Genomic DNA, 13455 nt, shown 5'->3' on the forward strand with positions numbered 1-13455 from the left:
CATGATTTTGAAATACTTTGTCATGAGATCTCTATCCTATATGTGTCTATTGTGGCCACCTAGTGGTTTTGATGTGAACTTCAGAATTCAAGGGTTTTTCTACCATGTTGTGATAGAATATGGAATTGTTTTTATGTTGCTTCCTTTGGGCCTTCTTATATGGGACAATTGCCGGATGCTAAAGTCGGATGAAAATGTCTGGCCGCCTGGCTTTTTCTCCCTATGGTTTTGTAGTGAAATGCTCGTTTCTATGGGACTGTTCATGGCATCTATTAGCTGTTGGATAATTGAGCTGGCTGGGTGTGGAGTTTCTCCAGCCACTGGTCTGCTGCACACATATACCAGCTCCTCTGGTTAGAGGATGCTCATCATTTTACTCATTCTGTGTTATTTCCACTCAGAGCTGAGTGTTATTATGCATATTAGTCTGAAGTGTTTCTCTCACCTTATTTGAGGACAGCCTGGACACCTGCTGGCCCCATCTGCATCTTATGCAGACCTGTTCTTCATTTCCCTTTGACAGGTGCGGCCTCCTGACATCTGATGTCATGTATGGTGATTCCTCACATGGTTCCTTTTATGTCAGTTTGGTGGCTGGCTCTCTTTTCCCTTGGTGTGAGGACATTTGGACTAGCTATTGTTTACTAGCTGTATGGATGAGAGTTGTGGGTGGGGTTACTGTTTTGTGTGGTATGTATTACCTGGTGTGTTGGTGTGAACAGCGATATGTTCATTGGGTCTGTGCAGGTGGCCAGACATGTGGTGTATGAACAGTTGTTATTCTGAGTGTGTGAACAGTGTTGTGTCCTGTGTATTGTGCATCTCTCCAGGTACCTAACCAGGAATAGCCAGGTCCCAGATGAAGACAGTGTGGCTGTCCTTATTAGGGCGCCTACCCTTTTTTTATGCAAGGGTGCCCCTACTTCTCCTAATTATTAGGTGGCAGGTGTCCTTAGATCTTTGCCTGGAGTTGTGTAGTTTGTCTTTGCAATTACTATGAGAATTGTTGCGGTTTTATTAGTACACTACATTGCATCCACGCTGAGACGTGGTGCTTTGGTGCGTCCCTCGAACATAACACTCAGCCATGAAGCCTTCTCCTGGATGAACATTGTTCATTGATAGAACTCTCTGACTATTCACTATGTTATATACAGCAACAAGAGATATCATGTAATGAATATGACCTAGAAAAATAGTCTTCTTACCTGTTACAGTGCACTTTGCGGACTGTGATCCAAGCACAACATCGGTTGGAAGCTCCAATGGTATCGTCTCTGACTCTGTAAAAGAAACATTACCACACTTGTAGAAAGGATGATTGGCTAAGACATGATGCACTTCTGGTGCTAGTTCTATAGTTCTCAGCTGCATGTATATTAATAAATTAAAGGGAACCTGTCACGTCCCTACTAAGTTATGGTGCTGTTACGGGACGTGACAGAGAGACGGCTTATGCATTTTTTATACTCACCCTATCCCACAATCTAGCAAAGTTCCCCTCTGAAGTCAAAGTGCAGCATGAAAATCCGACTCTTTTCAGAGTCCCATATGCACACTTTCCTATACAAATCTACTATGGGAGAGCATGCACAAGAGTTGGGTGATCAGAGCTGTGCGCAATCTTAAGAGAGGGACAGCACTGGATCGCGGGTGAGTATAAAAAATACATCACCCGTTTCCATGTCATATCTGCTAACAGCACCATAACTTAGTTTATGGTGACGTGGGGACGTGACAGGTTCCCTTTAAGTTGTACAGATGTAGCAGAGTTTAACTTAAAGGGGTTGTCTCATGAAAGCATGTGGGGTTGTATACTTCTGTATGGCCATATTAATGCACTTTGTAATATACATTGTGCATTAATTATGAGCCATACAGAAGTTATTCACTTACCTGCTCCGTTGCTGGCGTCCTCGTCTCCATGGATCCGTCTAAAATCGCCTCTTCTGGCGATTTTAGACGCGCTTGCGCTGTGCGGTCTTCTGTCTTCTGAATGGGGCCGCTCGTGCCGGAGAGCGGCTCCTTGTAGCTCCGCCCCGTCACGTGTGCCGATTCCAGCCAATCAGGAGGCTGGAATCGGCAATGGACTGCACAGTGAAGATCCCGGCGGCCATCTTACTAAGGTAAGTAAGAAGAAGGAAGAAGTCGCCGCAGCGCGGGGATTCGGGTAAGTACTACCCGTTGTTTTTTTTTAACACATGCATCGGGTTTGTCTCGCGCCGAACGGGGGGCCTATTGAATAAAAAAAAAAAAACGTTTCGGCGTGAGACAACCCCTTTAAGCTTTACGGTGTTATGATAACTTTCTGCGCAATTACTTTTAACCGTTTTACAAGGTTTTGCTGTGTAAAGATAAAAAGTTATCACACACAAGTTAAACTTTGCTATACTGATAGCTCTGTATATTTTTTAGCTAGATCTACACAGCATCATTTGGTCAAGCATGAATTGTAGTAAATGTGACATTAATTCGATCACCCTTAACCTTGTTTGCCATAAGCAGTAATCCTGCAATGATATTGCTATTTGCATAAAATAATGTCATATAGCTATTAGATTATACCACATTACATTATGGGTATAGTTAGATTTGCTCAGTGTAGAGGTTATGCAAATGAGTGATAAAATAATGCCTTCATAGCGCCACCTATTGAAAGGTAGCTACCCTAAGAGTCAATATCTGATCTTTTACCAGGCATTGCAGAATGCCCAAATAGGAGGTCTGTGGAGGATTATTCAATCAATCATTTGCATAGCTGTTTCCAGAGAGCAATGAATGATCTATAACTCTACCTACACCCTTTATGCTGCTCATGCCACGCATCAATGCGTCTGACACATTGGACAGCCATTCTCTTCTGTAACAGTGAGTGAAGCACTTTGTAGGTGCCATCCTGGTGGATGAAGTAGACATTTCTCTAAAAGCACGGTAGAGGGGTGCAATAAGCGTATGCTGATGAAACGATTAACCATACTGCAGTATTTCGGTGCTGGAAACACATTGAGGAGGGCAACACTGGTGAATGATGAAGTACATTTGGGGGCCATCAACAGCAGTCATGGATGTCAACATGGCCAAGACTAATGACCTGTTGCAAGAAGGCAGAAGGCTCACTTCATGTGTATCATTTCATCAGCGTATGCTTGTCGTAACATTATGAGAGTTTTATTACAGTATTCTTCTCCTCACTTCTCAATCAGCCCTCATACATGGGTATTCTGATTTGGCTCACATCCTTAGTAATGCTGTAAAGCCTATTAAAAGATTGGATATTGAATCATAGTTACCTTTCAATAGGTGGCGCTATGAAGGCATTATTGATCATTTGCATTGTGGTTTCTCAGGGATCACTGCATGGTCTATGTAACCCCCTACAGCTTCATGGTACTCTCCACAAAGAGATGCATTACTCCCTTGGACTCACAGTGAAGAAGGAAATCTACCTTAGGTTGTACTTAGGTTACCCAAACTAGGAACCATGGCTTTCAAAGATTATCTTGAAACTGTGCAAAAATAACAAAATACCAGATAATATCACATCCAAAATCAACTTACTAGAAGCACATAGGATGAGACTGCGTGTGTTTTCCACAGGTATTCCATGTGCCTGTGGAGAGAAAATGCACCATAATAGCAAGCAGGAATAACTGATGGCTATATATGAGATATACCAGTGCGACTAGGTTTGTATATTCCAGTAAAATCATACATTATGTAAGTATTAAGATCAACAAGGCATTAAAGGTATTGTATAGGACTAAAAATAAGGGTATTGTTTTTTTTTTCTTGTGTAACAGCGCCACTATTGTCCATTGGCAGTGTCTGGTATTGCAACTTAGTTCTATTAAATAAGGCTAAGCTGCTATTTTAGACACAAACTGCAGACAAGATTGGTGCTGTTTGTGCAAAAAAGCTGATCCTTATTCTAAACTCTTCTAAGGCCGCCTGCACACGGCCGGGGCGGATTCCGCATGCGGGATCTGACTCTGTGTCCGTCCGTTAACCCCAGGATACCTGTCTGCCCTCTTCTAATCTGAGCTGCGGATGTGATTTCTACAATGCTGATTTTGGAAGGGTCGCTGGACAGACGGCTTCCATTGACTTCAATAAAAGCCGTTCGCACAGAATTGCTGCATGCTGCGATTTCTCCTCTGCGAGCAGAAAATCGTGATTGATTTCTGCTCGTGTAGAGGAAATCGCATTTTGCCATAGCATGCTATGGGTGGCTTTTATTAGGGAAGGGACGGACGCCCACTCTGGATTCCACTATGCACATCCACCCGTGTGCAGGCGGCCTAAGGGTGCGTTGCTATGGAAAGCGCCGGCTCCTGTCCACGAGTGGAGAATTGCCCCAATTCTCTGCGACCAGCCTATCTATTAGATAGGGCTGACCGGCGGAGCTTCGGCAGTGGCTCCTGCTCCCGGGTGGCGGCTCCCGCGGCGGAGAGCTGCCGCGGGACTTCGCAACGCCCGTGGACAGGGGGCCTAAGGCTAGGGTCACACAGGGCGGATTTGCCGCAGCAGATCCGCCCGCGGCAAAACCGCCCGCGGCTGCTAATCCCGGGATTAGCCGGCCATGTGGATGAGATTTCTCAGAAATCTCGTCCACACGGGACGGCTAATCCGCTGCGGTAAATCCGGTTGAAACCGCGGCTGCGGCGGCCGCAGCCACGGTTTCAAAAGAAGCAGCATGTCCATTCTTCACTGCGGCCGCGCTCTCCTCCATGGGTTCTCCCGGCGGAAATCTCGGGGTTTTTGCTGCGGCCAAACCGCGAGATTTCCGACGAAAATCCGCCCCGTGTGAACCCAGCCTAAGGGTGTGTTTGCTGCAGATTTTGTTGCAGATTTCTCCCTTCATTGACTGGTGTAATCTGCTGCACATCTGCACCAAAACCTGCAGCAAATCAACTAAACCCCCTGAATGTAACTGGACAACTATCCACGCACAAATGGCGAAACTAAACTTGATAAGACACAACGATGTCCTGACACATGTTAAGGGCGTTAATGTCGGTGCATCTGGGGAGGCTCGGCTAGCTAGACTTGCCAGTGACAACGTGACCCTGTAGGCGTAACGTGATGATTAGGAGAAACATGACATTACAGTGAAACATTGTATCAATCTGATCCATAATGTTTACACTATTAGTTAGAATTCCAAGTTCTTACCTCAACTAAAAGACGCTTCTGCACAATATCTGACTTTCCATTTGTAGGCACGACAGGCGTCTGTCCGTCACACAGTTCATTGGTCTCCAACGCCTCGGTACCGATGGTGATATTAATAGCTCCTGTTGTGGTAACGTAAGATACATCACTTAATGCAAATTCAAGAATTACACAGGATATTGTGTGTCGGAAACAAGGAAAAAGAGCACATTGTGATCTGTGTCACCAAGAGTCAGATTACAGTATATGTCGTAAGGCACTTCATTTTGGATACCAATTTTTAAATATACTGTAAGATTCTGCGCTGATTAAAGTGGTTGTCCCACATAAAGTATTATCTTAAAAGCAAGTCCCATATGCTGTAATATAACAATTAGTCATATACTCTACTCTCACAGCACCCAGCATCTCCTGCACCAATGCTCAGTCTTCTGTGCCTGGTGTTTGTTAACAAGCTGCAGCAGCCTGTGTACAGAACATCACAGGCTGCTGCAGCCAATCAGAGACCTCAGCATGATGTCACATATAAGACCGAAGCAGCCAGCGCAGAAGATGGTGGGAGTCAGGATTGGTAAGAATTTGACTGTTTGCTTTGTTTATAGCATTGAGGACTTGTTTTTATGGTGATTTTTTAATGCATTATTTATGTGTATATATATATATTATCAGATAGTGTTGACTTGGTTAGTTACTTCTTTCAGTCAGAGACTCCCAACTTCTTTTTGTTCAGATGGTCATGTTATCTCACTTCTAACATGCTCAGATTTGCTTGGGGTTATGCTGCCTGAAACTAGTCAGTTTCCAGTCTGTGTGATGCTGTTACATGGACTATACCATATAAACTGCCTCTCATCCAGGGGCGAAGCTATAGGGGGTGCAGAGGTAGCAGTCGATACCAAGGCCTGGTGCCTTAGGAGGCCCAAAGGCCCCTCTATCATGTAAGAAAATACCATTATTAAAAAATGGCACATGGATGGTTGGGAGGGGGGGGCATCTTACAGATTTTGCATTTGGGCCCATTACATTTAGTGTCTGCCCTATCTTTTAAGATTCTAGCAATGCCCCGCCTGCTCGTGTTGCATCGATGGACTTTTTAAAAGACCCAACGATGCAAAGGAAAGTTGTGAAAAGGCCCCTATCCTACATTTTTAAATCCGCGCCGATGAGCCTTCAGATACTCCTCTGCTCCCATCACAGTTACTAATGATGATCACACAGATCCTGTCACACAGTTAGCATAGAGGAGATCACAGCTCATCCTGCCGACTGTATACTTATGATCTGTAGTTAAATTACGTGAATATTGAATACTAAAGGTAATGGTAGTGTTGCAAAGATGGTACAGGCTGTAGATGATCATGCAATGCTGTGCTAATGCATCATGGGATTGATGTGAAAGTAACATCCAGATGAAGGGATGGAAAAATGTGTTTTCCCCAAAGTGGCCCTTTAAGATAAATATTTATGTCTGGCAACCCCTTTAATTTCATCATTTGTTATTCATTAAATTAATATATCTTTATATGTGTTAAAGGTTCCATTTCTTCTGATACAGAGCTCCAAATCATCTCTCTAGCCATAGAGGTAAATAAATAAAACTGTGTGCAGACATCACTAGAGGGAACTCCTTAGGAAGAGACATAGCTCTTAATGAACTCCTAAGCTTTTCCTAGTAGTGGTTGCTGAAATTGTATCAATTAGCTGGAGCTCAACCCCTTTTTCAGCTTTTACACGGGACGATCTGTTGGGCAACAGATGCCCAACAGGCTGCCCCAGTGTTAATTGCTCTTGTGCTTTTACTACACAGAAACGATGATCGCTAGTGAACGAAGGTAGAGCAGGCCGGGGATCGTTCCTGCCTGCTGCCTCCATTCACAGTAGGCAAGCAGTCGTTCATAAGTGAACGACTGCCTGTTTACACGGGCCAATCCATTGTTCGGTTTTCAGATTCTCGCGTGATTGTGGAAATCCAAACAATAATATAATTATTCCGTATGAAAGCCCCTTAAGACAGCCATGTACTACACTGTCTCCCATTCATTGGAATGGGTGTCATGTACTTATTAATTTCCTCTTCATTGAGCAGGGATCTTACCCAGGATTAAGGGCTTGATGTTCCAGGTAAAGGTGTCGGATGGATTACCACAGAGGCAGGCAGTGTGTAGGCAATCATCACATGGTAGCAGCTGAAAGTCTTTAGACGGGTATAAATTTGTATTAACCTACAACAGAAGAATAAGAAATAGCCATGAAGTTGGGATACATATAGACCAGTAACGTGATATACGAGTATCTTACATTCTTACCTTAATGCACTGCCTCATAAAATTGAAGACATTTGCCTTCAGCACCAAAGTCTCCCCTTGTTTCACTGAGTATGGCATGTTTAGTTCCACGAAGTATGGTTTAAATACTTGGTGTCCAATTCGGGGTGAAAAACCAAGACCAACAGTTGATGTGCAGAAGGCATCTACATTCCACTGGGTGATGGTGTCTGGAACTTTGACTGGATAGTCCAATTCTCCAGTCTCTCTGTACCAGGGTGACAATGAAAAAATATATGTAATAAAATGAAATACTAATACCTGATTAAGGTACTGCTCACGTCACAGTTGAGCCTTTTATCAGATGTATATGTTAGGTGTATTTCCCATGATATATCTCACAAGGCTTCTATTATAGAAAAAGTATACATTCTGACATTCCAAAAGTCATGGGATAGCAGTTTGTAAATTGATTATCAAGTGGTGTTACCTCAGGTGACAGCTTGGGAATGCCCACACCTGGATAAGTCGGGAGATATTATCAGAAAATTTCAACACCGGCCAACATGCTGATGGTAAGGCAATGTGAATTATCAAAGTTCAAAGGAAGCATGATGGTGGGTGCCAAGTGTCCAAAGTTGTGCGGGCATTTAACATTGCTCAATCCACAGTGTCATGTGTGTACTGGGAAAACATCATTGAAGGCATTACCAACAACAGGGGGCAGCACAGTGGACGCCCATGCTAGCAGTGTCTGGCTGGAATTGTCAGTGCAAGCAGACAAGTGACTCTGGCAGAAATCACATCCATATTCAATACAGGAAGTCCAACATGTATATCTTGCTAGTCAGGGCAGCGTTCTTTAGCTTCCATGGGATAGGAACAGAAGACCCACTAGAGTTCTTCTGTTAACTCCATGACCCCAGACAAAGCACCTCACCTGGACTGAGATTGCTAACTGGATCTTAGAGGACTGGCGACATGTGGCATGGTCCAATGAGTAATGGTACCAATTGCTTTTGGCTAATGGTAGGTAGGGTTTGAGTGGGGCAGACCCCATGAAGCCATGGAGCCAAGTTGTCAACAACACACTTTGCAGGCTGGTGGTGGTTCCATACTCACTGATTTTTGACCATTTTCAGCCCCTCATGGATTTTTGCCAGCTGGTGGTGGCTACATACTCATTGCTTGGTGACCATTTGCAACTCTTGATGGACTTCATGTACCCCCACAATTATGTGATACTCCAGCAGGATAATACACTGTGCTATTGTGCGAAAGTTGTCCAGTATTAGTCAAGGGGGCATTCTGAATAGAGTGGCCTGCATGTTCACCCAACATGAGCCCAATAGAGCATTTATGGGATGTAATAGAGAGGTCTAAGATCCTGCACCTACAAATACCATGGATCTGTGGCTGGCTATTGACTTGACATGGCTCAACAACATTCCTGTCTTGCATCCACTTGTAGAATTGATGACACATTGAGTTCCTGCACTTTGCTGGGGTAGAGGGGATCTTACCTAGTATTACTTCCTGTCCCATGACTTTTGGCATGTCAGTGTGTATTGCACAGCATATGCTTTTTTTGTAGGATACCTCTCTAGAGGATAGTGCAGCAGACTATGCTTTTTTATACAATGCAAAAATGTAGAACTACACTGACACATACTGTTATCGCCACCAGTGCCTCTTCTCAACTTTCCACTTCACACTATCCCTCCAGCTGTCTCCTCTACCATATGTGCTTCCTGGGCCCTTCTTGTAAAAAGCCAGCTCATGCACGTAAGATGCTTCCTAGGGTATTTAACCCTCCCTCCCCCATGGGATAGTCCTGAGTAACAGTTTCTGTATGGTTCTGTAAAGGTGTTCCTGTTTGACCCTTTTCTACGTACCCAGCTTTCCCATATTCTACCTGTCCTGGCCTCAGTTGGGATCTCAGACCCACATGCACACTAGCTTCCAGCCCCGCCACCACTTCTGCTCTACTTTGCTATTTCTTTCAATAGACTGATTCCTGAGTAGCATGAATAATTCCTTCTGAGATCCCAGTCACCCAGATAAAGATTACAGATGAAATTACAAGTGCACCGGCAGCTTCGGTTTGATAGCAAAGATGGCCGGTTCCTGTAGCTATGTGCAGTACACAACTTGAAGGTACAATAAAGAATATCAAGAGAGCAGGACACTTTCTAGGCGGATTTGGTGTGGACGGCTTTCATTGAAGTCAATGGAAGCCGTCCGACCCACGGCCCTTTCGCAATCATCATTGCAGAAAGGTCGCGGGATCTGCGTCATCACCTAGCGAAGGCGCGGCGTGATCTGTAGTGCGCATCTGCGGCCGGTACATCCACAGTGCAGAAGAATCTGGACAGGTACATGGGGTCAGATAACGCTACAGAATCCTGCATGTGGAATCCAACCTGGTCGTGTGCAGGTGGCCTACGTATAACAGAGTGACTAAGTATTTCTGTTTCTGCATAGTGATATTCTAACCTGCAAAATGGCTGAAGATTCTTTTTTCAAGAAGTGTGACAAGTTGCAAAAAGTGTGGGCTTGTACTAAGGATTGCAACAGAGTTGCTAGAGTGTTCGGGGGGGGGGGGGGGGGGGGGACGACGACTGTGATGCAGTATTTTAATGAATGATTGTACTGTTGATTGCTACAAAGTGGCTGTAACACAGAAGCAACTGCTGAATAAAGTTGGTGTTGATTTATTAGATTTATGCTCAGTCTCTTATTTGCACCTGCACATGGGCCTTTCCCCCACAAGAAGTGTCCATGTAGTGCAATTCACATACACAGACAGAGACTCTCTTTGTAACTGCTCTTCACTAAGGTCAAGAGATGAGGATCCCGAATAGAAGAGCCAACACTATATTATCTCAGTTTTCCCTAATAGGGTATGTAATTTTTTTCATTATTTTCTTTAGGCTGTTGTCCATAATCATAGAAGAAACCACCAGATCTAATTTGTAGATACTTACCCTATTGCCTTAGTGTTCATGAACCAAGTACTGGGAAATCTTTTGCGCACACTTTCTTGTGGTGGTGGCGGTGGTGGTTGTGGTAGTCGTACTATACTTGCCGCAATCTCTATTGAAGCTGATTCCTCTGTACTTTTTACAGAAAGAAAGCCTGTACCTACATATAGAGACAGAAATAAAAACTGCAATTACTAAATGTAATCAGTGCAGTCATAACACTGTACAGCTACTAGTAATCTTTGAATAAAATTGATAGGGACAACATTGCTATTCTGCTGCATTTTAAAGGGAATGTGTCATCAGAAAATGTCCTGTTGTGTAAAACAAGTTTTTATATTAAACATATATTTTTTTAACTTTTTTGGTAATTTTCTTTTCTTAATTTTCATTGTTACGGACTATATTTTCGAAAAATTCGAAAATCCAGCATTCTCACACTGTCCACAGAGCCCAATAATAGTTTGACACTTCCTGATCTGTAGAAAAAAACCTTTCAGCAGTCATCTTATTATCATCACATGCAGGATAACAATGAAAGGCTTTAATAAATATGTTCAGTCCACATAAAATTATTTTAGCACACCTTTTTCTTAGAACTCTGCGGTGTTCTGTTCCTGTTATTTCTCCTAGAAATTTATGAATTTACTTAGGCCGCCTGCAGACGACCGGGTCGGATTCCGCTGCGAGAGACCAGCGCGGCAGTCACCTGCTCCCGCGGCTCCTGCTGTTTGATGTGCCGGCTGCTGGCCGGCCAGCGCATGCGCAGACTGGAGCCGGCGGCCGGGGAGTGACATTTCTAAAATCAAAAATGTTGTTGTCTCGGCACCTTATTTGCATTTTTTGTCTTTCCTTGAATTTTAATGCAGCAACCCCCAAATTTGCCTTCACCAATGGATTCTACGGACTCGATTTAGTTTTCCTGGTTATCTCCAACAAGTAATTCCCACTAGAAGAGTCAAACTGAGCTTTGAAAGTTTGTGTTTCAGGACTGCTTTTTAGCCACCAAACATTAGCCCATTTTGTCCTTCCTAATTCCGCCTTGGATGTCCGTGTTGATACCAGTTTGAAAAATGATCCCCAGACAGAAATACATGGAGCAAATTTATGAATACTGGCCCTCATTTAGCAAAAGTGTCTAACAGTAAATCAATAAACAGTAAAAAACTGTTTTTGTTGCCTATAGCAACCAATCACAGAGCAGCTTTCCTTTTATCTCAGCACTGAGGATTGAAAACTGTTGCCCATAACAACCAATCACAGTGCAGCTTTTATTTTACCTCAACAGTATAAGATATAGCAACCAATCACGGCACAGCTTTCATTTTACCTGAGCAGAATAACAAATGAAAGCTGAGCTATGATTGGTTGCTATTGGCAACAAAAAAGGCCAAATTTTACTCAAATCAGACCAGAACCGGAGATTTGTATACAACACAAACAAACAGATTTTGTTTTTTAGATATAAAAAAGATATATATTGGGTACCAGGGCTAGTTATTCAATATATCTATAATTTCCTCATGTTTTTTAAAATAAATAAAACAGGGTCGACTCACCTGAAAAATCTTTAGGTTTTGGTCTTGGGGTTGTCAGCAATTTACAGTCCAGTGGCTTCCGAATGTTGAAGTTGGTTAAGACTTTTATTGCACATTGCTGTAAAACATCAAAAAGGAATAAATGATACAACATACCGTGTTTCCCAGAAAATAAGACACCGTCTTATATTAATTTTTGCCTCAAAAGAGGCACAGTGTTGTATTTTCAGGGGGCGCTTATACTCACCTGGTCCACGATGTCCCGATGCCTTGCGATGGTCTCTGGCGGTGCTGCGGCAGTCTGCAGTGTCCGCTCCATCTGACATCTCAGCTTCTTGCTGGTGACAGGGTTTTGAATACCCTGCCTCTAGCAAAGCGAGCGCTGTGATTGGCTCATCGAGCACCAGCCAATCACAGCCGGTGCTCGATGAGCCAATCACAGCCACTCAGTGAATGACATCACTGAATGGCTGTGATTGGCTCATCGAGTGCCGGCTGTCATTGGCTGGAGCTAGGTACTGAATGTAGATGTTAATGAATGTAAATGTTCATGTCACTTTAAAAGGGTAATTTAATGTTGGTCAACCACACTTTGCTTATTAAAAGGTACGTCCATTCTTTCAAGCATGATTCAGCAAGATAGAAGAAAGACGGCTTGTGATAGGTAGCTAGAACCTTCGCACGGGTTGGTGGAGTGTAAGAGAATAGAAGGAGTGTAGAGTTCTGTGGGGTGCACACTACAGAAGAGACAGAGACAAAGAGGAGAGTAAGGAAGAGAAGAGTAGAAAAAGATGAAGTTCAGGAGATGAAATACGAGGAGAAAAGAAGTTGACGTTGAGATTCAGTGCGGTGGGAAGGACAACAAGTGTGAGTACCCAATAGCTCTGTTATTCCAAGAAAGAGGAAGAAAATAGCAATAGAGAGACTTCAGCAGGAATTTAACTTAAACTCAAGCACCAAAGAAATACTAATACAGGAAAAAATGGAAGAGAATAAGCCAAGGAAGTACAATGGTCACTCAGAAAGGAAACTCAGGAATCAGAAGAACAGAAGAAGCTAGAGAAAGAGATGCAGGAGGGCAAAGCATAAGGGATAGGAAGAAATCTCATGCTTATTCACTGTCAGAAAGAGCCCATTTGTTGTCCAGATATTAAGTTTACGCCTCATGCCTGCTTACTCTCTAATTGAACTGCTTCTGGTTTCAACTTTATGTTCACTCCTGCATATCTGCGTGACTCGATTCAGTGACCCTGAATTCCCATCATCTCCAGATAGGGAGGCACATCTAGGAGCCAAGGTCAGCAAAGGCGGCCTGGCTCTCTCCACCTTCTGGAGTACCTCCAGGACAGGGACACCTCATCTATCTAAGTCCAGGGTAAAGGCCCCTTTTGTTATTGTACTGAGTTCCTGCATTCTGTTCTGTTTTGGCCTTGGTCTCAGCTGTGTCTTCTGCTAGGTGGTTCCGTTTGGAGACACAGTGGATCCACAAAATCCATA

The 13455-nt window shown here is 43.6% G+C and overlaps 2 protein-coding genes across 2 annotated transcripts in view; both read right to left on the bottom strand.

The window, feature by feature from the left end:
- LOC136626211 (alpha-2-macroglobulin-like) overlaps positions 1-10504 on the bottom strand; it is a 34022-nt gene extending 23518 nt beyond the window's left edge. Inside the window, exons 1-6 of the mRNA XM_066601064.1 lie at positions 10424-10504; positions 7479-7704; positions 7268-7394; positions 5173-5294; positions 3559-3610; positions 1209-1283 (exon numbers count right to left, since the gene is read on the bottom strand). Of these exons, the coding sequence (XP_066457161.1) occupies positions 1209-1283; positions 3559-3610; positions 5173-5294; positions 7268-7394; positions 7479-7704; positions 10424-10443 (622 nt within the window). The 5' untranslated portion in view covers positions 10444-10504. The remainder of the gene's footprint in view (positions 1-1208; positions 1284-3558; positions 3611-5172; positions 5295-7267; positions 7395-7478; positions 7705-10423) is intronic.
- Positions 10505-11541: 1037 nt separating this feature from the next.
- Positions 11542-13455, bottom strand: part of LOC136626671 (alpha-2-macroglobulin-like protein 1) — a 32320-nt gene continuing 30406 nt past the window's right edge. Inside the window, exons 17-18 of the mRNA XM_066601687.1 lie at positions 11980-12076; positions 11542-11558 (exon numbers count right to left, since the gene is read on the bottom strand). Of these exons, the coding sequence (XP_066457784.1) occupies positions 11542-11558; positions 11980-12076 (114 nt within the window). The remainder of the gene's footprint in view (positions 11559-11979; positions 12077-13455) is intronic.

The sequence above is a fragment of the Eleutherodactylus coqui genome, chromosome 4 (assembly GCF_035609145.1).
Source record: "Eleutherodactylus coqui strain aEleCoq1 chromosome 4, aEleCoq1.hap1, whole genome shotgun sequence".
NCBI classification, from domain to species: domain Eukaryota; kingdom Metazoa; phylum Chordata; class Amphibia; order Anura; family Eleutherodactylidae; genus Eleutherodactylus; species Eleutherodactylus coqui.